The sequence below is a fragment of the Rhinatrema bivittatum genome, chromosome 7 (genome assembly GCF_901001135.1).
Source record: "Rhinatrema bivittatum chromosome 7, aRhiBiv1.1, whole genome shotgun sequence".
In the NCBI taxonomy this organism is placed as follows: Eukaryota; Metazoa; Chordata; class Amphibia; order Gymnophiona; family Rhinatrematidae; genus Rhinatrema; species Rhinatrema bivittatum.
Window position 1 is genome coordinate 276,220,769 of NC_042621.1, and position 27,474 is coordinate 276,248,242.

The window sequence follows — 27,474 nt, forward strand, 5'->3', positions numbered from 1 at the left end:
TAAACTGCTATTAATCAATAAGGATTAGTAGCTTGGAATATGTTCATTTAATGTTTGGGTTCTTGCCAGTACTTGTGACTTGGTTGGCCATTGTTTGACACAGGATGCTGGGCTTGATGGACCCTTGGTCTGATCCAGCATGGCATATCTTATGTTCTTATGAAAAGCAGTTTGCCATGGAAGCAAAAACTCATAATAAAGACTTCTACACGTACATTTGAAGTAAAAAGCCAGTGAGGTAGTCAGTTGGACCATTAGATAATCAAGGGGTAAAAGGGGCACCTAAAGATAACATAGTCATAGCAGGGAGACTAAATGAATTCTTTGCTTTGGTCTTCACTGAGGAAAATGTAAGCGATACCAATGCCACAAATGACATTCAAAGGTGACGATTCAGAGCAAAGAAAACCAATCTCAGTGAAATTGGAAGATGTACTAGGGCAAATTGACAAATTAAAGAGTAGCAAATTACCTGGATCAGATGGCATACATCCCAGAGTGCTGAAAGAACTGAAAATTGAAATTACGGATCCGCTATTGGAAACTTGTAAACTATCATTAAAATCTTCTAAGGTACCTGAAGATTGAAGAGTTGCCAATGTAAAAAGGGATCAAGAGGTGATCCAGAAAGCTATAGATCAGTGAGTGATGTCGATGCCAGGCAAAATGGTAGAAACTATTATAAAGAACAAAACTGCTGAACATATAAGATAGGCATAGTTTAATGGGTCAAAGTCATCATGGATTAAGCCAAAGGAAGTCTTGCCTCAATCTGCTACATATTTTTGAGGGCATAAACAAATGTGGAAAAGGTGAGTCAGCTGATATAGTATATCTGGATTTCCAGAAAGCAAAATTGCTTACCTTGTAATAGGTGTAATCCCAGGACTGCAGGATGTAGTCCTCACATATGGGTAATGTCACTGACTGAGCCCTATTGCGGGAAAACTTTCTGTCAAAGTTTCTAGAAACGTTTGACTAGCCCAGTGAGGCCACTGAGCATGCCCAGCGAGGCCACTGAGCATGCCCAGCATGGCCACTGAGCATGCCCAGCATGGCCACTGAGCATGCCCAGCATGGCCACTGAGCATGCCCAGCATGCCATGATATTCTCTGCCACAGGGGTCTCTTTCTAGTCTCGTATGTAGCAATAAGCTTTAGCAAATATAAAATAATAAAAGGCAACATACCCAACTCTGCGGGATGGCGGGTTGGGTATGTTGAGGACTACATCCTGCTGTCCTGGGATAGCACCTATTACAAGGTAAGCAATTTTGCTTTATCCCGGGACAAGCAGGATGCTGGTCCTCACATACGGGTGATTAGCAAGCTAGAGGCTGAGTCATTTTACAGCAAAACAACAGTGAAGTATTGTTGGTGAAAATGAGGCAGCCGAAGATCACAGCAGATTGGAAGTAGAAGGAGTTGGGATTAAACTGGAAACAAGTTCTTTAAGACAGATTGTCCATAGGCTGAATCTTGTCACCCTTCTTTGTCCAAACAGTAATGAGCTGCAAAGGTGTGAAGAGAACTCCATGTTGTTGTTTTACATATGTCAAGAATTGGCACTGAACGATAGTGAGCTACTGAGGTTGACATTGCCCTTACTGAATGAGCCTTTACTCGCCCTTGGAGAGGAAGGCCTGCTTTTTCATAGCAAAACTGTATGCAATCCGCTAACCAGTTGGATAGAGTATGTTTACACACTGCTTTACCTGGTTTTTTTTAATCATAAGATACAAAGAGCTGAGTGGATTTTCTGTGGACTGCAGTGCGGTCTAAGTAAAAGGCTAGTGCACGTTTACAGTCCAATGTATGTAAGGCCCGTTCCCCTTGGTGAGAATGAGGCCTTGGAAAGAATGTGGGTAAAACTATGGATTGGTTCAAGTGGAATTCTGTAACTATCTTGGGGAGGAATTTTGGATGTGTGCGGAGAACCACTCTGTCATGTAAGAACTTTGTGTAGGGTGAGTACGTGACAAGTGCTTGTAATTCACTAACCCTTCTAGCTGATGTAATGGCTATGAGGAAGATAGTCTTCCATGTGAGAAATTTAAGGTCACAGGAATTCATGGGTTCAAATGGAGAACGCATGAGCTCTGTTAAGACCAGATTCAGGTCCCATTCTGTGACTGGTGGCCGAATTGGTGGTTTAAGTTGAGTTAAACCTCTCAAACTTGCTGACAAGAGGTTGTATGGATATTGGTGCATCTCCCATCTTGTTATGGTAAGCTGAGATGGCACTTAAATGGACTCTTACAGATGAAGTCTGGAGACCAGAGTCTGAAAGATGGTATAAGTAGTCTAGTAGAGAAGTTGTGGGGCAGGTGAAAGGATCAATACTCTTTTGCCTGCACCACAAAATAAACCTTTTCCATTTCGAAGAATAGTTTTTTCGTGTTGAAGGTTTACGGGAAGCTATAAGCACTTGAGATACATTGGTTGAAAGATTGAGTGGTTGTAAGATCAAGCTTTCAACATCCATGCTGTCAGGGATAGGGATTGAAGGCTGGAATGGCACAACCGACCCTGATCCTGAGTTATGAGATTGGGAGCTACTCCCAGGCGAATTGGATCCCTGATTGAGAAGTCTAGAAGTGTGGGAAACCATACTTGTCGAGGCCAATATGGGGCTATGAGAATCATGGTCCCCCTTGTCCTGTTGTAGCTTCACTAGAGTTTTGATTATGAGTGGTATTGGAGGATACACGTATAGAAGGCCTGAATTCCAAGGGCGAGCAAAGGCGTCCTTGGCTGGCTGGTTCTTTTGTTTGTGTAGAGAACAGAATTTGTCCACTTTGTGATTCAGATGTGATGCAAAGAGGTCTATTGTTGGTTGCCCCTAACGTTGAAAGATCCTGGTCACTACTGAGGGATCCAGGGACCACTCGTGTGGTTGGAACTGACGACTGAGGCGATCCGCCACTATATTGTGAATGCCTGCTAGATAAGTGGCCTGAAGGAACATTGAGTGGTTTAGGGCCCAGCCCCAAATCTGTGCAGCTTCTTGACAAAGGAGATACGAGCCCGTACCTCCCTGTTTGTTGATGTACCACTTGGCAACTGTGCTGTCAGTTTGGATGAGAACAGTCTTGTGTGAAAGGCAGTCCATTAACGCATGCAGTGCATAACGTATAGCTCGAAGTTCCAGGAAATTGATTTGAAATGTTGCTTCGAGCTTTGTCCAAGTACCTTGGGTTTGGAGATTGTTTATGTGAGCTCCCCAACCCAAGGTGGATGCATCTGTAGTTAAAATTATCTGTGGGACTGGTTGTTAGAAGGGTAGGCCCTTGCGCAAATTGTCCTTGTTCACCCACCAATGAAGAGAGGAACATAGCTGGTGGGTTATTTGAATTGGAGAATGCAGTGGTTGAATGGCTTGGATCCATTGTGATCTTAAAGTCCATTGGGTTACCCTCATGTCGAGCCATGCCATAGGAGTGACATGAACTGTGGAGGCCATGTGGCCTAGTAAGGTTAGAAACTGATGAGCTGTTGCTTGTTTCTGTGAGTGAATCGAGTTTGCCAATAGGGAAAGTGTTTCTGCCCGATCCTCTGGTAGAAAGGCCTTTGAGAGGATGGTGTTCAATTCTGCTCCTATAAATTGAAGCAGGTGAGATGGAGTAAGATGGGACCTTTGAACCAAATAGGTTGTCTCCAACACATGGCAAATCGACCAGTTTATCTTGGACTTCAGGTCTAAGGTCAGAGGCCTTAAGCCATGCCCAACGCCTAGCAGAAATCCCAGAAGCTGCTGTCCTGGAAGCTGTTTCGAAGCAATCATAAGCAACTCTGACTTCATGCTTCCCAGCTTCAAGTCCCTTATGTATGATTGCCTGGGCTGCTTCCTGATATTGCTGTGGTAAAGATGTAGTGAAGTCTTGCATCTGTTTCCACAGATTCCTCTGATATTGAGTCATGTAGAGTTGGTAGGCGGAAATTCTGGTATTCAGGATAGCTCTTTGATATACCTTCTTACCCAGGGAGTCTAAAAATCTATGATCTTTTCCTGGGGGGGGGGGGGGGGGGGGGGGGGGGGGGGGTTTGAAGAATGCGGACAAATTCTTTTTATTTCTTTTCAGCAGATTCCACCACTACTGAGTGATGAGGAAGCTGCGATTTTTTATATCCAGGAACAGACTGTACTAGATACGTAGTGTCCATTCATTTTAGAACAGCAGGTACAGAGCATGGGTGCTCCCAGAGTCTATGTTGTAGATCTAGGAGGACCTCATGAATAGGTATGGCCAATACCTGCTTTGGAGGGTCAACAAATTGGAGTACCTCCAATGTCTGCTGTCTGGTATCCTCTTCCGCAACCAATGTGAAGGGTATGGTATCTGCCATATCCTGAATGAAGTTGGTAAAGGATAAATCCTCTGGTGGAGACTTTTTTCTTTGATCTGGAGGTGAGGGCTCTGACATAAAATCTTCAGATGATGTATCTGTGTGGGTATCATCCCAAGTGTCATTTGGATCACCCTGATATGGAGATAGTGGGGAGGATCTTGGTGGATGATGGAGACCCGAATGTCCTGGTTGCGGATCATCAAAGGGTATCTCTGCAGAAGTGTCCTCTGACGGTTTTGGTGGAAGGGCATAGACTACTTTCTCGAATTTCTTCATGAGAAGTTGGAAGAGTGCCATTTCCGGTGGTCCCGAGTCCCCGGGCGTCATCGGCATCAACGGCATAGGGGTTGGCATCGATGGGTGCCCCAACGGAGGTTTCAAAAATATCGACAATATCGATGCGAAGATCGGTTTCGATGCAGGGATTGGCTTCGATGCGGGTACCGGCTTCGGTGTAGGCACCGGCGATGTCACCGTCATTGGTAGGGTTACCGTCATCAGTGCTGAAGGCACCAGCATCGGCGAAGGCGCCAGAGTAAACTGTTGCTCCTTAAGTGCCTGAAGAACCGCTTGTCTGATAAAATCAGACAATTCCGGCGTTACAACTGGTGAGGGCAGAGCAGTTGTACATGGTGGTGGAGGCTGTGCTGGTATATCTTCCACAGGGCCCTGTGGAGGTCCAGCAATTGGCGTCTCTTGTTGAACAGGCCCAGGTGTTGAAGGAACAGGGTCCGTGGCCGCTTTGCACTCTATTCCCCTGGGGAGAGAGGTGACTCCGATGCCGATGGATGTTGGTGTTGATGATGCTTTGATCAGTGTTCGCCGACTGATTTCACCGATGCCATCGACGAGGTCGGTGACGGATGGTCCTCCGATCCTTCCGGACGGCGTTTTTTTTTTTAAAAGTACACGCTTGGAGGCTCCAGCCAGAGACGATTTTGTCGAAGTCAAGGGAGATGGTAGAAGTTGCAGATGGAATAAATGCTCCATCTTCTCCTGGCGGGCCTTTCTCCCTTTCACAGTCATCTCTGCACACTTAGGACAGGAATTGACGTCGGGTTTCTCCCCCAAACACATCACACACTCAAGGTGTGGGCCGTAATAGACATTGTACGGTTACAAACGGGACATTTTTTAAATCCCGTAGCCATTTTGTATCGACAGCCGTCGATGACAAAAGAGAAATCTTGAGAGAAAAAAATCAGTTTTACTCAGAGAGTAAACGAGACACAGATTTTACTCACCAGCCGGTGGAAAACAGAGATCCCATGTGGGAGAATATTCTGAGAAAAATATGACTTTTAGTCACATAAATTTGTGAGGGAACTCACAAAAGTTTCTAATCCGCAATGCTTACAGCAGCGCGGAAAAATGAAGACTAGAGAGAGACCCCTGTGGCAGAGAATATCATGGCATGCTGGGCATGCTCAGTGGCCTCATAGGGCCAGTCAAAAGTTTCTAGAAACTTTGACAAAGTTTTCCCACAATAGGGCTCCGTCAGTGACGTCACCCATATGTGAGGACTAGCATCCTGCTTGTCCTGGGATAAAGTATTTGACAAAGTCTCTCATGAGAGACTTCTTAGGAAATTAAAAAATCATGGGATAGGAGGTAGTGTCCTATCGTGGATTGCAAACTGGTTAAAAGACAGAAAACAAAGAGGACTAAAGAGGGCTAAATAGTAAATTTTCCCAATTGCGAAAGGTGAATAGTGGAGTGCCCCAGGAATCTTTTCTGGGGCCACTACTTTTTAAGATATAGCAAAATTGCTTACCTTGTAATAGGTGTTATCCCAGGACAGCAGGATGTAGTCCTCACATATGGGTGACATCGGTAATGGAGCCCTATGTACGGAAAAACTTCTTTAAAAGTTTCCATGAAACTTTTGAATGGCACCGGAGTGCCTACTGAGCATGCCCAGCATGCCATGATATTCCCTGCCACAGGGGTCTCCCTTCAGTCTTGTTTTGTAGCAAAAAGCGTTAGCAAAAATAAAATAATAAAACGTATCAGGCCCAACTCCGCGGGGTGGCGGGTGGGTTTCGTGAGGACTACATTCTGCTGTCCTGGGATAACACCTATTACAAGGTAAGCAATTTTGCTTTATCCCAGGACAAGCAGGATGCTAGTCCTCACATATGGGTGATTAGCAAGCTAGAGGCGGAGTCATTTGGGATTAAGGCAACAGTGAAGTATTGTTGTTGAAATGAATCAGCCGAAATCATAACAGGTTGGATGTAGAAGGAGTTGGGATTACACTGGAAACAAGTTCTTTAAGACAGATTGTCCATAGGCTGAATCTTGTCTTCCTTCTTTGTCTAAACAGTAGTGAGCTGCAAAGGTGTGAAGAGAACTCCATGTTGCTGCTTTGCAAATGTCCAGAATAGGTACAGAGCGAAGGTGTGCTACTGAAGTTGACATGGCTCTGACTGAGTGTGCTTTTACTCGCCCTGGAAGAGTAAGGCCTGCTTTTTCATAACAAAATTGTATGCAATCTGCTAGCCAATTTGACAAAGTATGTTTACCCACTGGTTTACCTGGTTTGTTTGGATCATAGGAAACAAACAGCTGACTGGATTTTCTTTGGGCTGTTGTACGGTTTAAATAGAAGGATAACGCACGCTTACAGTCCAAAGTGTGTAAGACTCTTTCACCCTGATGGGAATGAGGCCTAGGAAAGAATGTTGGTAAAACTATGGATTGGTTCAAGTGAAATTCCGTGACAACCTTAGGAAGGAATTTTGGATGTGTACGGAGGACTACCCTGTCATGTAGGAACTTTGTGAAAGGTTCGTATGTGACTAGTGCTTGTAGTTCACTGACCCTTCTAGCTGATGTAATGGCTATGAGGAATACCGTTTTCCAAGTAAGATATTTAAGGTCACAGGTATCTATGGGTTCAAATGGAGAACGCATAAGCCTGGTTAAGACTACGTTCAGGTCCCATTGTATGCTTGGGGAATGAACTGGAGGTTTAATGTGAGTTAGGCCTCTCATGAATTTACTGACGAGAGGCTGTGTTGAAATAGATACATCTCCCAGCTTGTTGTGATAAGCTGAGATTGCACTTAAGTGTACCCTTACAGATGATGTCTTAAGACCAGAGTCTGAGAGATGGTAAAGGTAATCTAGTAGTGAGGTTGTGGGACAAGTGAAAGGATCTAAATCTTTCTGAGTGCACCACAAAGTAAACAGTTTCCATTTGTAGGAATAATTCTTTCTAGTGGAAGGTTTACGTGCAGCTATAAGCACTTGAGATATAGTGGTTGGAAGATTGAGAGGTTGTAAGATCAAGCTTTCAACATCCATGCTGTCAGGGACAGGGATTGAAGGTTGGGATGGCGCAACTGACCCTGTTCCTGAGTTATGAGATTGGGAGCTACTCCCAGGCGAATTGGATCCCTGACTGAGAGATCTAGCAGTGTGGGGAACCATACTTGTCAAGGCCAATATGGGACTATGAGTATCATAGTTCCCTTGTCCTGTTGTAGTTTCACTAATGTTTTGGTTATGAGTGGTATCGGTGGATACGCGTATAACAGGCCTGAGTTCCAATGGCGAGCAAATGCGTCTTTTGGTAGGCTGTTCTGCTGTCGGAGTAGAGAGCAGTAATTGTTCACTTTGTAATTGAGATGGGATGCAAAGAGATCTATCGTCGGTTGACCCTAGCGTTGGAATATCTTGGATGCTATTGCTGGATCCAAGGACCATTCGTGCGGTTGGAACTGACGACTGAGGCGATCTGCTACAATGTTGTGGATGCCTGCTAGATAAGTGGCCCGTAGAAGAATTGAGTGTGTCAGGGCCCAGTCCCAAATCTGCGCTGCTTCTTGACAAAGGAGGTAGGAACCTGTCCCCCCTTGTTTGTTGATGTACCACATGGCTACTGTGTTGTCCGTTTGGATCAGAACAGTCTTGTGTGAAAGGCAGTCCTTGAATGCATGCAGCGCATAGCGTATAGCTCGAAGCTCCAGGAAGTTTATCTGAAAAGAAGCTTCGAGCTTTGTCCACTTGCCCTGTGTCTTTAGATGACCAATGTGTGCTCCCCACCCTAAGGTGGATGCATCTGTAGTCAACGTTACTTGTGGAACTGGTTGCTGGAAAGGTAGGCCTTTGAGCAGGTTGTTCATTGATGTCCACCAGAGGAGCGCAGATCTGAGCTCTGGTGTTATGCGAATAAGAGTGGACATTGGTTGAGTGGCTTGTATCCACTGAGCTTTGAGTGTCCATTGCAGTAGTCGCATGGTCAATCTGGCCATGGGAGTGACGTGAACTGTGGAAGCCATGTGCCCTAGAAGAATCAGGCACTGGTGAGCTGTTACCTGGAATTGGTTGCGAAGATTGTGAGTCAAAAGGACAAGTGTTTGAGCTCGATCTTTTGGAAGAAAAGCTTTTGCTATCACAGTGTTTAGTTCTGCACCTATGAACTGTATAAGATGATTTGGTGATAGATTGGATTTCTGGTAGTTGATGAGAAATCCCAAGGAGTGAAGCACATGGATAGTGAGCTTGAGAGAAGTGAGAGCTCCTTCTTTTGATTGACTCTTGATGAGCCAATCGTCCAGGTAAGGGAACACGTGCACTCTTTGTTTGTGGAGGTGTGCCACTGCTGCAGCCATGCACTTTGTGAATACTCGTGGCGCTGATGCAAGGCCAAATGGCAGCACTTTGTACTGAAAGAGTTGATCCATTACCCGAAATCGCAGGTACTGGCGATGAGGAGGAAAGATGGGGATGTGAGCGTAGGCATCTTGAAGATCCAGAGAGCAGAGCCAATCTCCCCTTTGAAGAAGAGGTAGAATGGTGCCTAAGGACACCATCCTGAATTTTTCTTTTTTGAGAAATTTGTTGAGATTTCTGAGGTCTAGAATGGGTCGAAGGCCTCCTGTTTTCTTTGGAATGAGGAAATATCTGGAGTAGAATCCTCTGCCCTTTTGAGGTCCAGGAACTGGTTCTATGGCCCTGGCTCTCAGAAGGGTGGATAATTCTGTTTGAAGAATTATGGAATGATGATTTACTGTCCAAGATGGAAGTGGTGGGTTTTCTTTTGGGACAGTAAGAAAATCCAGTTTGTAACCGTGGGCTGTGATGGATAACACCCACTGGTCGGTGGTGATGGAGGTCCAAATGCTGTGGAAGTATTTTATTCGACCCCCTACTGGTATATTTGGGAATGGGTTGATCTGGCTGCTGCTCTCTGGGGCTTTTCAAAAACCAGATGTAGTGGCAGTTTGTGGTGGTGGTTGAGCCCTTGCAGGCCTTTGTCTAGGCTGTTGGCGTTGAGAGGGCCGGCCAGTTCTGGGCCTACTTGCTGGGGGGTAATATCGACGTGGACGGTAATAAGGCCGTCGAGTGTCACGCCTTGGAAGCTTCCTTGTAGAAGGCTGAGTATCTTGGGTAGTGAAGATAACTGCTTTAATGTTTCAGTGTGGTCCTTCATGGTTGCCACAGCTTCTTTTACCTTCTCTCCAAAAAGGCTATCCCCCACGCAAGGTAGATCTGCTAAATGTTCTTGTACCTCTGGGCGTAGATCAGAGGCCTTGAGCCATGCCCACCTCCTTGCAGCTATACCAGATGCTGAAAGTCTTGCCACAGTCTCGAAACAGTCATAGGTGGCTCGGACCTCATGTTTACCTGATTTGAGGCCTTTATGAATGATATCCTGTAATGGTTCCTGATACTGTTCAGGAAGAGAGAGAGACATTTCTTGAACCTGCTTCCAAAGGTTTCTTTGGTACTGGTTCATATATAATTGGTAAGATGATATCTTAGACACCAGCATAGAACCTTGAAATATTTTTCGTCCAAGGTTGTCCAGAAACCTACTCTCTTTTCCAGGTGGTACAGAGGAAAGGGATTTTAGTCTTTTCGCCTTCTTTTGGGCGGATTCGACGACAACTGACTGGTGAGGCAACTGTGTTTTCTGAAAACCTGGGATAGGTTGCACCAAGTAAGTTGCCTCTGCTCTCTTGTTTACTGCCGACACCGATCCTGGATGCTCCCAAATCCTGTATTGCAGTTCCTGGAAAACCTCATGGACAGGGACTGCCAGCATTTCTTTGGGAGGGTCCACAAACTGCAGGACCTCTAAGGTCTTTAGTCTTGCATCCACCTCTGTTTGTATGGGAAAGGGGATGGTTTCAGCCATATTTTTAACGAAATTTGTGAAGGAGAGGTCCTCAGGAGGTGACTTCCTGTGGTCATCAGGTGGAGAAGGTTCTGAAAATATTTCTTCATCCGAAGAATATTCAGAACTGGTGTCCACAGGCATCTCACGTGGTGTGTGGTGAGTGCCTGGCTCCTTAGGTCGTGGTGGTAGGATAGGAGAACGAGGCCTTGGGGGTCTTGGTACCCCAGATGGGCCTGGAACAGGTTCCTCTGGTAGTTTATTAGCGAGAATGTCCAGGAGTGTGTCTAGTTTAGTAATAACTGGATGTAACATAGAGACATCTTCTTTGGGCATCGGTGCTGGCATCGATGGCATCGGTGTGGGCATCGGTGTAGGTACTGGTGGCACCGGTGGAGGTACCTGTGGCACCGGTGAAGGTACCGGAATAGGCCTCGGTTCCGGTTCCCATGACCTCGTCGGTGTTAGCAGCATCGATGGAGTTGGATCCCTCGGGGATGGAATCGGCATCGATGGAGGTGTCGATGGCTGAGGCGGAATCACATAGCGCAGAGCCTGTTGCACCGCTTGACGAATAAACGTGTCAAGTTCCACTATCACAGCTGGTGATAACAGAGCAGCTATGGAGGGAGGCGGTGTTGGCAATGCCGGTACCTCCTCAGAGCCCTGAGGAGGTACGGAGCCCGTCACCGATATCGGTGGGGATCGCCCTGGATCACTAGGCCTCAAAGCCTCCGCCCCCGTCCGGGGTTTCTTTGCAGGTGAGGCCGTACCTGACGATGGATCCTCGGTCAACGGTGCCTGGCGTCTTCGATGCCGGTGGCAATGTTTTTCTTTTTGCTTCTCGCTACCCGAGGTCGATGCCTTCGATGACACTGAAGGGGATGGCGTTGAGGCATCTCCCGCCTCCGGACGTTTCTGCTTCAGCATTAGTTGACGGACTGATCCGGATGGTGATGACTGTGCTGAAGTCGAAGGCCTTGGCAGCAACTGTATATTGAACAACTGCTCCATCTTCTCGGCTCGAAGACGACGACCTTTGGTAGTCATCTCCGCACAAGATTTACATGTTTGGATATTGTGATCTTTGCCTAAGCAAAGAACACATTCAAAGTGAGGGTCTGTTATCGACATTGTCCTCACACAATTTGGGCATTTTTTAAAGCCGGAGGCCATGGTACCGGACAGCCGTCGACGGCGATGACCCAAAAATATCGGTCCCGGCCGGGAACCGAAAACGGAAAAAGTTATCGCTGGTGATACTGAGGGAAACTCCTGCGGTGGAAGTAATTTTTTTCCGAAATTTCAAACTTTTTTGAAATGGGTGAAAATCACCTCAGGACTCCAATAATCCGCGATGCTAACTGCTTCGCGGAAAAAAGAAGACTGAAGGGAGACCCCTGTGGCAGGGAATATCATGGCATGCTGGCCATGCTCAGTAGGCACTCCAGTGCCATTCAAAAGTTTCATGGAAACTTTTAAAGAAGTTTTTCCGTACATAGGGCTCCATTACCGATGTCACCCATATGTGAGGACTAGCATCCTGCTTGTCCTGGGATAATTATACATGACCTGGAAATGGGAACAATGAGTGAGGTGATCAAATTTGTTGATGACAGAAAATTATTTAAAGTTGCAAAATCACAAGAGGATTGGGAGAAATTACAAGAGGACCTTGCAAAACTGGGAGACTGGGAATGTAAATGGCAAATTAAATTTAATGTGGACAAGTGTAAAGTGAGTTAACAATGTTGTATTCCACTTTTTATAATGCATGGAATACATCTTGTCTGGGCTTCCAAGATGGTGTTTTAAAAAAGTGTCCACACCTGATACAAACTTTATCCTTTGTAACCACTCCTTTTAGTTTTTTTCTAGTTTCCTCAGTTCTCATAGTCTTGTTTAAAGTTAAATGTTACCACAGTTTTCCTCCCTTCAGTGATTACATTAAATTTGATTACTTTATCACTATTATCAAGTACTTCCATCACCATTACCTCTTACACCAGATCCTACACTGTAGCGATGATTACATCTAGAGTATTCTCCCCTTTCGACTGTTCCAAAACCAAGGTATTCCCAGGGATAGAGCTAAAGCAAGGAACACAACATAGCTAGTTTTGCATTTTCAAAACTAAGGTGTGTTGCTTTTCATGGAAAATATATTTGCAGAAAAAACGAGCGCAAACCCTCTGTGGGTGCTTTTTTCCTAGGCAGTTTTCAAAGGAAACATATTGGTGGACTTTTCATCAAAACACAATTTTACATACATTTCTGTATTCCCTTTGGCACTCTTTGAAACTTTTCTTTTTAGCTATACTCTGGGCTCCATGTGTTACATACTCATTCACTAAATGTCCTTATTCTGTTTTAATATGCAAAGTAAAATCTCATTCTGTTGCATTTCTAGCCCTTGATACAAGACATTTTCCTAGACATTGCTAAATTCTAGGGATTATAGCACCCTAAACCAAGATGCTTTATGACAAATTATATACAGGTAAAACGAGTCAATGTCCTGGACAGTTTAAGTCTAGGCAAGTACCTAAGCTAATTGGAGATAAAAGTGACTTGACCAAGGTCACAATTAGTGCCACTGTCATAAGCAGGATTTGATCCCAGGTCTCCTGGGTCCCAGTCCATTATTCTAACCTGATATCACCACTTGTCCTCCCCTCAGTGGACTACTAAGGTATAATTTCAGAATTAGGGACAAAAGAAAAACCAGTACAAACTTGTGTATTTCTATAAAAAGAATGGTTTTAGACTTACCGCCTGAATAAACAATCCCATGTTGTAGTGGTCCAGTGTATGTTCCGATCTTCAGCTTGCCAGTAACCTGCACAACAGAGAATTCCTTCAGTGATTCACAAACACTTTTGAGATATATTATATTGCTATAGATTAAGTCTACTTTATCCTGAAAAATTGGGGGACTCAAAGTAACTGCTCATATATATATATATATATATATATATAAAACCCTGAAACATTAATGTACTCCTTTCTCTATGGCTGGCATATTTCAGACAGGCAAGCCCACTCCTGCTGGCATATAATTAAGCAACAAGAATGCAGAGGGAAATAAAATATGCACTATTTTAATATACTTAGAATTATACCTTTTCCTCAGTTTGTGATTATGGAAAAGAAATCTAACATACAGTAGAGATCAGCTTTAATATGCTCCATACACCACTTACAGTGTCCACCTGCCGCAATACTGTTCCCTCTCCAAAAAAGAGTGGCTTACGTGCATCTACTAAGATCAGATCAAAATAGGATTGCCAAGGCCGATGGATGCTCCCTGGCTACAATAGAAAAAAACAAAACCAGAAACAAATCAAACTAGGATCAAGAGCTGCAGGTATTACATACATAAGCACAGAAGAGATTTCTAAGGTGTTATTTTATACTATTGTTCAACAAGTTACATTTCTTTGGCATGTTCCTCACTGCCATAACAAAAGTACCTTGACTAAGATGCCACAGCATTAAATGGATCTGTCCTGTTATTCCTTGTGTTTTTAATTTTTAATTTATATTTTGGTGCTGTGTGATTAAGGGATTTTTTTGTAATGTAGATTTTTATTTTGTAGGGGGTTTTTTATTGTACTCAAGGTGTTTGCTTTATTGAGCAGTAAGTTTAAATAAATAACTATTTTTAAGTACAGGGTGAATAAAAATACTTATGTTTAATATGATATTTTTTATATACATCTTATAAATAACAGAACTACAAACAAATTAGGAAAGAACTTTAAAAGATTATTTAGCTCATCCTTCTGCATCCAAAGCAGGATCCACTACCTGAAACATCCCAAGTTCTTACCACTAGATTTTTTTATTTGTATTTATTTTTAAGACAGATTCCCTCACTTGGATATACTAACATGGAAATGATGGCAAATAAGGACTAATTGTACCATACAGTCTGCCCAGTTGTTTCTTTTTCTGGTTCTCTGTTTTAGCTAGATAAACAAATGTCCATATTAAACCAACACTAGTTCCACTCTCATATCTTTTACTCAACCCTATTCCTACTGCTGCTCACTATGGAGGTAATTTTAAAAGGAGTTACACGTGTAAATGTAACATACTATTGTAGCAATTTTAAAAAGTCATTTATATTCGTAAAGTACACTTACATGTGACTATCCTATGGAGAGTTCAATGGCAAATATTCTAGAAATTTCAAAAGCTCACTTACACAGGTAAATTGCATTTATATGTGTAAAACCAATTTTAAGCATGTAAATGCTTTTTAAAATCAGGCCCCGTATCTGTCTCAAACTTGTTTAAATTATGTTAGAGTGTTGGCCTCCACTGATAGGCTTTTTCAAGCCTTGCTGAATTCTTTTATGGTCTTAAGAGCCCCATACTTAATCCAACAGCAAGTCCTATTCCATTTTATTGACAAACTTTGTAATAATCTAAACAGCCACCAAAACTAGTGAAGCTGTTGTCCAAAAAACATTTGGCTAATCTGTGCTCATTAAAGTTAGAGTTATAACTATAGCTAGACTCAGAGGGAAGATCCAGAAATATTTCTTCACAGACAACGCGAACCACCTCCTCTAGGAACAGATTCCCAGAGAAGGTGGTGGACATAAAAAAAGGAATGGAATTCAAAAAAGCATGGGATGAGCACAGAGAAGCCCAAGTGATAAGTGGCATGACCCCAGTGTTATTGGGAGCTGAGCAACCTCCTTTTCTCCACAGAAGATCTTCAATGTATCTCAATTCTTACCCTCAGTGCTCTCCCCCTGCTGTTTCAGCACAGATATCCCCTAGTTTGAGCCTGTCCAATGCTGCAGACCTAGGGCAACTATTTCCCAAACAGTAGGAAATTCCCGCAGCCACATTCTCAGCTGACCACTCTGTGCCACAACGATCACAGCACAGGCAAACAGCTGAGTGCTGCCTCCTTACTGCTGCGGGTCCGGGGGAGTCCCTCTTGCTGCAGTTTCCAACCTGTCACGACTCTGCTTTAATAGCAGCATACTGGCTGCCTTGTGCTGTAGCTGCCATGTGTGCTGGGGGTGGGGATGAGTGAGAGAGAGAGTGAATCAGCGTGTGTGTGTAAGTGTGTGAGAAAGTGTGTTTGACAGACTGTGCATGTAAGTAAGACAGAAAAAACATGTGAGAGCAAGAGACTGGTCAGGGACATGACTGGTGTGTGTGCGCATGGGAGAGAAAGAGAGATTGGTAAGGGAGGTGACTGGTGTTTGTGAGAGAGAAAGATAACTGGGCAACTAACCTTTTATAAGGAAAGTAAATAAAGGAAAGAGGAAAAGGCTATTATGATTTTCTAAGAAATAACTGAAGAGGTAAGGAAGAAAAGGTTAGCATTGATAAGCTACAAGAGATTTATTTAATTTTTATTTAATAACTTTTATATACCGACGAACGTTGGGAACATCTGGAAGACAGGTGACAATACCTGGGAAAAGCTGAGAAAGTAATCAGGAATGCAAACATTTAAACAGATTTAAAAATAGCAAACATGTTAAAACATGAGTCAAGACTTTTTTTTTTTTTTTTTTTTTTTTTTAAGATATACTAGTAATAGAAGGAAGTGCAAAAGTGGAATTGTGAGACTAGGAGGGTGAAGGGGAAGAAAAGTAGAAGCTGATGAGGAAAAGTGAAATTGCATAAATATTTCTGTTTGGTGTTCACTGTGGAAGGGACAGGAGCAGGAGTACATAAAATGAATACAATAAGATTAGCGGTGGTTATTACCTAAGTCAATTTAATTAATAGCAGGTAATGGACTTCTCCTCCAAGAACTTATCCAATCCTTTTTTAAACGCAGCTACACTAATTGCACTAACCACATCCCCTGGCAACAAATTCCAGAGTTTAAATGTGCTGCATGCTAACTTCAATGAGTGCCCCTCTAGTCCTTCTATTATCTGAAAGAGTAAAGCAGAGTTGCTTTCCCGTAACAGGAGTTCTCACAGGACAAGCAGGTTGTTAGTCCTCATATATGGGTATCATCATCAGGGTGGAGTCCTATCACGGAACACTTTTTTTTTTTTTATATTTATCTTTATTGAATTTACAAGTTTACAATAACAAAAATTCTTTGTCATAAAGAAATATAAGTGCATTTTCAATGAGCTATTAAAGAAACAAAAAAGGGGGACATGAATGTATAAATCATTTTCCATACATGCAAATTCTCATCCATTATATGCACTTTCACATTATAGAGGAAATATAGTGGGGGCGTATGGAAATACGGAGGAGTCAAATCTATAAGGCAATTTAAACTTAAACATTGGTCAACCAAGAGTATATATTCTAATATTATAACCCTCATTAGATGTTACAACTGTCGTTGGATATTTAGAGCTCAAGAATTCTCTCAACTGTGGTATATCAAGAAAAATATACGTAGAGCAACCCACGCCACCCAATAACACACCTTGCAAGTGTATTTCACAATGAAACTAGCGCCCATAGCTAAAAACTTCGGGCTTCATCTGAAGAAAGCTTTACGCCTCACTTGAGTAGCCTTGGCCAGGTCAGGGAATATCCTGACCAAAGTCTCCACAGAAAGGTACCCTATAACTTCTTATAGTATTACGCATTATTAAAATTTATATTCTTCTTCTGCTATCAAAGTCACTAAAAAGAGTCTCTCTTCCAGTGACCTCTACTTCTGATGCTTCTAGATACTGCGTCAAGTTTATCCATATTATCCAAAACATTAATCTAGGTGTACTTTTCCTCTGAGACAGGTGTAATATCTTCTTTAATCACAGGATTTTTTCATGGGGTTATGTCCAAAAATTCTCCCAGGTACTTATTTATTTTAACACTTTTTTATATACCGGCATTCGTAGGACACATCATGTCGGTTTCACAAGTAACTGAGAAAGGAAATTACAATGAACGAGGATAGAGGGCTAACTGGATAATAAACGATACTGGATAAAATACGAAAGTACAAGGAGAGAGAGTCAACGAGCAGAGATCCAACTTTGTTGAACGAAATGGGATTTGATTATCCATGTTAAGTTTAGATATGCATAAACAATGTTAAGGAGGCGTGTGCACTTATGAACTTAGCATATGAACTTATTTACAGTATAAAGGAGGCATGTGCACTTATGTACAATTAAATGCAGGGGCAGGGGGAGTAGGGAGGGAGGGAGCGAGGAGGGAAAAGGAGAGGAGGGGGTGGAGGGAACAACGGTACATTAAGGCAATGGTACTTTCAGGGAAAGGTTGCTAAGCGGTGGAAGGGCGGGGTGGAGGGGAGGCTGCGGGGCGCTGGGGAGGGTGTGGGGGAGGTCACTGTTCATCTTTAATCGTCGGAAAATTCGTCGGAAAATCGTCGGAAAATTCAAAATACGAAGGTTCAGGTGTCTTATAGAGTTTTCAAGAAACTCCATTTTACGCAATGTTGCTAATCTTTCCCTAGAGAAAGCAGCTGAAACTTCTTTCAAATCTTTTACCTCCGATTCAATTCTCTGGATAACAATTCCTTGGTTCCTGTAATATATGCTGGTGATCATGGGCTACAACATCCAATTTGGCCGAAACCCCAAGTAACTTGTGCGATTGCTCCTGCAGCTTTATATCCATTCCAGCCATTAGCTCCCAAAGGGAGTCTAAAGTCACAATAGCAGGTTTTTCAATCTGATAAGCGATCTGACTCACCCCCTCGGTTCTAGAAGTCGAATCCATCCTCTCAGCTGCCACCATCTTACTTCCTCCTTCTCCGGCAGCTTCGTTCAGCCTTATAGGGGTTGATGTCGTTGCTACCCTGGAGCCGACTACCCTCGGCTCCCTCAGACTGGGTCCGCTCCAAATGAGTTTCAGCCTTGGTCAGGCCAGCAGCTCCAGGAGTCTCCGGGGGGGGGGGGGGGGGGGGGGGGGGGGGGGGGGGGGGGAAGCTAGCTGCAAATTTCTCGGGTTAGGTGGGCTTAAAGTTATTTCTCCCGGCGAGAGGGGTTCTCCTCCAACCCCTCCGCCCGCGGGAGGCACGGCCCGCCCCATTGGTGTCGCATATTCACGGATTAACTTCTGATCCGAAGGTAGGGAAGGTTCAGAGGGGTATACCTTCACTCTACCCTTCCTTTTGTGAGGCATTCTTCAAAAAAATCAGCAATACTAAACTGGGGAAATCAGAAATGGTCAGAGCGTCGTGAACTGCTACCTCTTGGTCGGCCATCTTAGTTACGCCCCATCACGGAACACTTTTGTCAAAGTTTCTAGAACTTTGATTTGGCACACTGAGCATGCCCAGCAGGAGTTACCCTTCAGTCTCTTTTTTTTTCCGCACAGCAGTAGCCACGCGGTTTGAGCAGCTCATATTCCTGACAGGAATTTCCTCACGGAAGTTTTCAAAAAATTTCACCCCATCCGGGGTCCCCCTATCAACCATTGATACCCGCTGAAGTTAGGTAAGGTTTTACCTCGTTTCACGGTCGGTTACCAAAGGCTTTTCTTTTCAAGGCCTAATGGCCACCGACCGCACCGCTGTTAAATTTTCTTAGAACCATGGTGACGGGTTTTCGTCTGTGCCCTGTTTGTCCAAGGACGATGTCCGTCAAGGACCCACATAAGGTATGTGTCTTATGCTTGGGGGCTGACCATGACGTCATGACACGTACCAATTGTGCCCAAATGACCCCGAAAGGCTGTCTGGCACGGTTAGAAAAAAAAATGGAGTTTCTTTTCCAGGCTAAGCAGCCTATTCCATCGAAGGCCTCAACGTCATCTGCATCACCGCCTTCCACCTCGCAACACCAACCGGACGCCGGTGGTTCTCACCCGACTGGATCCATGTTGAAGTCGTCCACCTCTTCGTCATTGGCGCCGGAGAAGGACCGGGAGAAGCACCGGCATCAAAAGGTTCTGTCTGCCGACCCAGGGAAGCCCTCAATGTCGGCATCGACAGAGCCACCAAAGAAAAAAGCCCGCGCAGAGGAGCCTCCATCCTCCTCCGTGCCCGGGACACAGAGGTGTTCCCCGCTTTCATCGGTGCCGGAAGCCGAAACTTCACTCTCACCGGTGAACCTTCTGGCGATGCCTATGCAGCCTCCTACTCTGGAACTGGTGTTTCAAGCACCAGCTTTCCGTGAGGAATTGAACCAGATGGTTCAAGAGGCAGTCATCCATGCACTACAGGGCCTTCTGACTCTGATCTCGGGCACCGACCCAATGCCCACGATGCTGGCTCCATTACTGGATAGATTGGACACGCTGATCGGGGCTCTTCCACCAGTGCCCCTGAAAACACCGATAGGTCCTACACCAGTGACACAGATTCCCCTGTTATCTGAGGAATCGATGCCGGAACCGATTCCGGAGCCATTGGGGGTTCTTCCACCGAGACGTCCATCAAAGTCACCAATTCCATCGGTGCCTCTCCCATCTTCGGTGCCGCATCGACCTTGATCAGTGCCTCCTCCGATACCCTCGATGCCCCCTCCGATTCCATTGGTGCCATGACCTTATCCAGCTGGAACAGGCCTCTTCCTTCCATCAGGAGATCCAACCGAATGCTGGTGATCAGCCATACCAGCCCTGGCCTGATGATCCCTGATACCCAGGATTCTGATGACATTCCCTCGGAGCCATCTCCTCCTGAAGAAAGAAGGTATTCCCCCATCCAGAGGACCTGTCCTTCATAAGCTTTATAAAGGAAATGTCAGAAGCCATTCCCTTCAAGCTTCAGGCACAAGATGCTTGCGGGTACTTCAGTTTGTAGATGCCCCCAAGGAGGTTATGTCCATACCGGTTCACGAAGTCCTTCTTGAACTTCTCCAATGTAACTGGGAGTATCCAGGTACTGTACCATCACTGAACCAGAAAACTGACACTACCTACCTGGTTCAAGCAGCTCCCGGGTTCCAGAAAAACCCAGCTTTCTCACCACTCTGCTGTAGTGGAGTCTGCTCAGAAGAAGGCAAGGAGACCTCTGCCCCATTCTTCTACACCTCCAGGGAAAGAACAGAGGTTTCTGGATGCCTTGGGACGTCGAGTATTCCATGGCTCCATACTAATTTCACGTATAGCTGCCTACCAGCTATATATCTGAAAGAGTAAAGCAGAGTTGCTTACCCCTAACAGGAGTTCTCACAAGACAGCAGGATGTTAGTCCTCACATATGGGTGACATCATCAGGATGGAGCCCTATCACGGAACACTTTTGTCAAAGTTTCTAGAACTTTAACTTGGCACACTGAGCATGCCCAGCATGCCCCCAACCCTGCATTCAGCAGGGGTCCCCCTTCAGTCTCGTTTATAGTAAAAGTACGAGTGAAAAAAAAAAAATCGTAAGCGAACCCAACTCCACGGGGTGGCGGGTGGGTTTCGTGAGGATTAACATCCTGCTGACCTGTGAGAACACCTGTTACAGGTGAACAACTCTGCTTTCTCACAGGACAAGCAGGATGGTAGTCCTCACATATGGATGAATAGCGAGCTGAGGATGCCTGAGTAAATTTACCAAAAGCATCCAATGACGTGCAACAGGAACAACAACAGGGGTGGGTTTGGTTAAGAGGGCAGCCTGAAATTCCCAGTGGGTCGCTGGAAGGAAGTTGGGTTATTAAGCTGAGAATAAATTGCGCAGAACAGACTGGCCAAAAATGGAATCTTGTCTACCAGTCTTATCCAGGAAATAATGAGCTGCAAAGGTATGGAGAGAACTCCATGTAGCAGCCCTACAGATGTCAGTAAGAGGCACCGAGAGGAGCTGTGCTACTGATGTTGCCATGGCTCTTATAGCGTGCGCTTTCACACGTTCCTGTAGTGGAAGGCCTGCTTGTTGGTAGCAAAAGGAAATACAGTCCGCTAACCAGGAGGATAGAGTCTGCTTGCCCACCAGAATTCCCAGTTTAGTTTTATCGAAGGAGTCAAATAGCTGGATGGACTTCCTTTGGGTTGCAGTGCGTTCCAAGTAAAAGGCTAAAGCAGGGTTGGGGGCATGCTTGACTTGGCACACTAAGCATGCCCAAGTTCTAGAAACTTTGACAAAAGTGTCCTGTGATAGGGCTCCATCCTGATGATGTCACCCATATGTGAGGACTACCATCCTGCTTATCCTGTGAGAAATAACCAATTCACTTTTACCCGTTCTAGATCTCTCATGATTTTAAACACTTCTATCATATCCCCCCTCAGCCGTCTCTTCTCCAAGCTGAACAGTCCTAACCTCTTTAGTCTTTCCTCATAGGGGAGCTGTTCCATCTCCTTTATCATTTTGGTCGCCCTTCTCTGTACCTTCTCCATCGCAACCTTATCTTTTTTGAAATGCGGCGACCAGAATTGCACACAATATTCAAGGAGCGGTCTTCACCATGGAGCGATACAAAGGCATTATGACATTTTCCGATTTATTCACCATTCCCTTTCTAATAATTCCCAAGACTGTTTGCTTTTTTGCTTGCTGCAGCACACTGAACCGATGATTTCAATGTATTATCCACTATGACACCTAGATCTCTTTCCTGGGTGGTAGTCCTAATATGGAACCTAACATTGTGTAACTATAGCATGGGGTTATTTTTCCCTATATGCATCACCTTGCACTTATCCACATTAAATTTCATCTGCCATTTGGCTGCCCAATTTTTCAGTCTCACAAGGTCTTCCTGCAATTTATCACACACTGCTTGTGATTTAACTACTCTGAATAATTTTGTATCATCTGCCAATTTCATTACCTTTTACATGCAATAAGGTGGTATGTTCCTGGGGGGAGGGGGGAGTAGTGACTTATGTACATACTTTAAGTATATGTGTATATTACCCAGCACAAGTTACGCCTTGCTTGCAGTGTACTTAATTGTGTGCAAGAATTTGTTTGCATACTTGGCACATCACCCAAGGACTGGCCAAGCGAGCTTATGCATGTAAGTTTACTTTGAAAATACTTCATAAAGTATGTGCAGGCTTTTCTTTTTAATTAACAATTTATTGGATTTTCATAATTTACATAATACATTGCAATGACCTTCAAACAATGTATATAGGCAAATTGAATAAACAAACCCTACCACCCCAATCCCCCACCCTTCACCCCCAACAGAGTTCTCACATCAGTATAAATCATTAATACAGCTTCAATGTCGTTTGTAATAAAAGTAAGAGAGCAATGGGTCCATTTTCAGTAGGAAAAAGTTAAAAACAATACTCTAGATGCTCATGGAGCATAAAATGTTCCCACGTCATTACCACTTTTTAAGAACAAAAGCTTAAACATAACTAATGTCCCTTAAGAATGTACAGGCTTTTCTAAAATTACTTATGTTATATGTCTCATCCACAGTAGAGATGGCAATCAACTGTCATACCCTCTTTACAGTCCTGCTTTTATATATTTGAATACTTATATCATCCCTCCCTCAGATTTATCACAGAAACTCAATTTCTTTAAATCTCTCACCATAGGTCAAATTAGCTAAATATCTTAATTACGGTATATTGCTTTTCTGACTTTCTACAATTTCTCTATATTCTTTTGGTGTCACCTCCAAAACTGAACACAGCACTCCAACAAAGGTCTTACCAGTGTTGAAAAACATGAAAGAATGATTGTTTCTTTTATATGCAATTTTCCTATAAGTCATTCCAGTTCTACTGCTTAAAGTGATTCCCTATTTTCTATTTGATTTTTTTCTTCTTACATGTTATATCTTACATTTAATTTAGCTGAATTTTAAATTTTACTCTATTTCTGATTATTTATCCAGTTTTTCACGATCACTTTGAATTTTTAACACTATCCTCTGAAGAGTCTGATCTCCTACATTTGTACTGTCTGTGGACTTGTGTGTGTTAGCTGCACCATCATTCAAGTTGTCTGCTAGTGTAAGACAATTGGTAGTGTCCTACATTAAACTAGTAGAAAAATTGGCAAATGTGAGGACTATCCTAACCAAAGCAATGACAGATGAAATTTAAGCAGCATGATTTTATTCAGTTATTAAAAACCGAATCTGGGGGCATCTCTCCTGAATCATGGCCAATTCAAACACAAAGGCCTGGATTTTCCTAAGGCGCAGAGCTCATTGAATCCCATGGTAACGGGGGGGGGGGGGCCGAAGCAGGAGGCGGACCTGCGAAAGTTGGCAGCGATCGCACCACCACGGTGTTATCGCTGCCGGCTTTCGCACCCAATAGCGCCATCATGAAAGATGGTGCTATTGGGCGTGCAACTCCTCTTTCGGTCCCGATGCCGCCCCGACTCTGCCCCTATCTAGCTATCGTGTGCAATAAGGATAGAAAATGACCCTCAAAGGCTTCTCTACACTTGGTATCTTTTTTTTTTTTTTAAACAGTGTTTTTCATTGTTCCACAGCCACTGACCGCACCATCTACAGGGAAATGACCAGCTAAGAAGTTGTTTAATAGACTAAATTTGATTCATAAATTTTGTCTAAACATCCAATATGATTGAAAATGTAAAACAGATGTTCCCAACCTGGGGGTCCATGGACCTCCAGGGATCTGCAAGGAAAAGGTCCACCACAAGGGATGCAAGAAAGTTAAGCTGGGCCGCTATCTGTGATTAGTTGAGCTAGTGCCACTGGCCAGGAGAGTAAGAGTGGGGCCTACTACTGCCCCAGAAACCTCACCCAACACTGCTGCAAGCCAGGAGGAGGAACAGAGAAGGGGCATTTCTACCCAGTAGGAGCCCCAAACCAGTCCCATATTGCTGCATGTCCAGCAGAGATAGGGAAGAGAAGGACCAATTGCAGCCCATGACAGTCATAAACCCCACTGCTGTACTATGAGGATATGAGTAAGAGAGGGTCTAATTACAGCTGTCAGAACTTTCAGCAGCCACTGCTGCACACTAAGCAAAGCAGAAGAAAGCAGGGTGATCACAGTGTTGAGAAGCGTTTCCTGCAACTGCCACATGTTCTGTCACTAGCCTGACAGAGAGGATAAGAGAAAAGAGCTGAACCAAAAAAGTGAGTAGAATGACAGAGGAAGAAAGGAGGAAATGGAACTGGAGTTGACGATATAAGAGGAAATATAGAGGGAAGAAATAATGAAGGAAGAAAAGGAGGATAAAGAGACAGAAATCCATGACTGATCTGGTTAAGGGAGTAAAAGTAGATGGCAGCCTATCAGGGGAGAGAGGACCACCAGAGACTGGGAGAGAAAAGGAGAGGACCTTCAAGAATCGTGCTGGATTAGAGATAGAGATAAAGGGATCAAGAGGGATTGAGGATCACCTTGGTCCAGGAGGGAGATGGGAGGGATGACCACTAAAGATCGAGGAGGGAGGAAGAGACAACAACCAGGTGTGGATATGACACTAAATGCACAAGGTTTTTTTGGTTTTTTTTTTTTAAGAGGGACACACGGACAGACATGGAGATCTCATAAGCCTTTTTCCCTCTGAAAAGCAGGCTACCATTTTCTTTTTCTAAAATCTAAATTATTTTGCAACTATCATTTTCTGAAGGTGTTTGTAAGAATCTTAAAAGAAAAAGTATAAAAGATAAGTAGGCTTAAAGGGGGTCCACGTTTCCTGAAAGGTTGGGAACCCCTGATAAAAAGCATATATTACCAGGATATGCCAACAAGTACTTCTGGAAGCTGTTTATATTTAAACAGTTAAGCTGTAATGTAAGAAAGGTCGAAAAAATGTTAATGTGAAAGTGGGTAGAACTGTACACAATACAAATGTCAACTTTTTTCTCATCTTAGGATGTTGTGGTCTATAACGTTGCTCTAAATTTAAGACTTGAAAGCCAACATTAACAAAATAAATAAAAACACATTGCACATATACCTTTGGTCCATGTGGGAAGTCAAACAAGTAAGTCATAATTTTCTGGAACAAGAGATTACATTATTAATCACAAAACATGAATTGTATATTCTTCATTTCATTTTTATATAATTTTACTGTTAATGTTTTTTTTAAATGTAGGAAACTATAAGAGATGACACACAAAACACCTCAAATAACTCAATAGGCAACTGACTTTCAGGAAATTTCCTCCTGTTTCTTAAAGCTTATGTGCTGCTTAGAATTTAATTTTTGGAGCACATTCAACAGAATTTAATGTGAACATATATGAAAGTCCTGAAATCTAAGAGGAAAACACTAACTTATAAAACAACAAACAGCAAGCATGGTATTGAGAAATTACTACTTACCTGATAATTTATTTTTCCTTAATGTAGACAGATGGGTTCAGGACCAGTGGGTTATGCACCTCTACCAGCAGGTGGAGACGGAGCAAACTGACATCACAGTATATACACTACTGCAGTGACATCAGCCTGTCAATATTCCCTTCAAAAGCAAATGTAGACAGACTAGCAAAAACTTGATTACAAACAGAACAATTTCAATACTCAGCCAACATGAAATACTGAGCCCAGACAAGAAATACATTAACAATAGTCTAGGGACTGGAGTACCACTTACCAGTAACCCCTGGAACATGTAGTTACCCAGGAGGACTATAACACAAACATACGACAGAGAAGGGCAGGAAGCTGAACCTATCTGTCTACATTAAGGAAAAGGAAATTATCAGGTAAGTAGTAAGTTCTCATTTCCTAGCACATAGATTTGTTCAGGACCAGTGGGATGTACCAAAACTACTCCGAATAGGGTGAGAGGCTGCGGTCCAGTCAAAAACCATCCGTGCAAAGGCTACATCCTCCCGGGCCTGCATATCCAGACGATAATACCTGAAAAAAGTGTGTAAGGAGGACCTTGTTTCAGCTCGGCAAATGTCAATGGAAGACAATCTAACCTCCGCCCATGACACTGCCTGAGCCCTAGTGGAATAAGCCCTAACCTGGCTAGGCAATGGTTTTTCAGTGGCCACATACAAAGCCATGACTACCTCCTTAATCCAGCGAGCCAATGCAGCCCGCGAAGCCAGCTCACCCTGTTTACCTCCACCTGTTTGAAGGACAAACAGGTGAACAGTCTTTCGGAAAGGTTTAGAAACCTCCAGATACCCTCAGGACATGTCTCTTGACATCCAAGGGACGCAACAGGTGATATTCCCCCGCATCTCTTTCCTTATCCAGAGATGGCAAGGAAATGGACTGATTCAAGTGAAAATCTGAAAATACTTTAGGCAAGAAGAGTACGCAGCTGAATCGCCCCTGGAGTCACGCGAAGAAATGGTTCCTGACAAGACAAGGCCTGCAGCTCGGAAATTCGATGCACAGAACATACCGCCACCAGAAACTGTTTTCAAGGTCAGTAAACACAAGGAAAAGGAGAGCATCAGTTGAAACATAGGACCCACCAAAAAGTGCAAAACCAGATTAAGACTCCACAAGAGCACCGGTAACCACAAGGGAGGACTAAGATGCTTCACTCCTCTCAAAAAACAGGCCACATTAGGATGAGACAAGGATTCACCATTCACCTGACCCCTGAAACAGGCAAAAACCGCTAACATGGGTACTTGCCAGGTTCTTATGGCCTGGATTGGCCACTGTTGGAAACAGGATGCTGGGCTTGATGGACCCTTGGTCTGACCCAGTATGGCATTTGCTTATGTTCTTACCTGTACCTTCAAGGAATTAAGGGCCAACCCTTTATTCAACCCATCCTGCAAAAATTCCAAAATGAATGGGATCCTAACTGAATGAGGAATTACTCCTCGACCCTCACACCAAGCCTCAAACACTTGCCAAACCCATATAGAGGCTAAAGAAGTGGAAAGTTTTCGTGCTTGTAGCAAGGTGGCAATCACTGCAGTCGAATATCCATGCTTCAACAAGCGAGCCCTCTCAAGGGCCATATCGTAAGACAAAACTGAGTCAGAACTTCGTGAAGGACATGTCCTTGCTGCAACAGATTCCTGTGAGCCGGAAAACAAAGGGGGGAGTTTATGAGGAATCTTCGCAGATCTGCATACCATGGTTTCCTGGAGCAATCCGGTGCTACCAAAACACCATCCTCCTGTGGCCTTCAATCCTCCGAACTATTTTGCCCAACATGGGCCACCGAGGAAAAGCAGTTTGTCCTTCGGCTAGTCTGT

The 27,474-nt window shown here is 43.9% G+C and overlaps 1 protein-coding gene across 4 annotated transcripts in view; it reads right to left on the bottom strand.

Moving 5' to 3' along the window:
- NT5C2 (5'-nucleotidase, cytosolic II) overlaps positions 1–27,474 on the bottom strand; it is a 284,978-nt gene that overhangs the window by 41,605 nt on the left and 215,899 nt on the right. For all 4 annotated transcript variants that reach the window (XM_029610287.1, XM_029610290.1, XM_029610288.1 and 1 more), the window contains 3 exons: positions 25,248–25,289; positions 13,681–13,788; positions 13,250–13,316 (listed from right to left, as the gene is read on the bottom strand). In XM_029610287.1, coding sequence (XP_029466147.1) covers positions 13,250–13,316; positions 13,681–13,788; positions 25,248–25,289 — 217 coding nt within the window. The remainder of the gene's footprint in view (positions 1–13,249; positions 13,317–13,680; positions 13,789–25,247; positions 25,290–27,474) is intronic.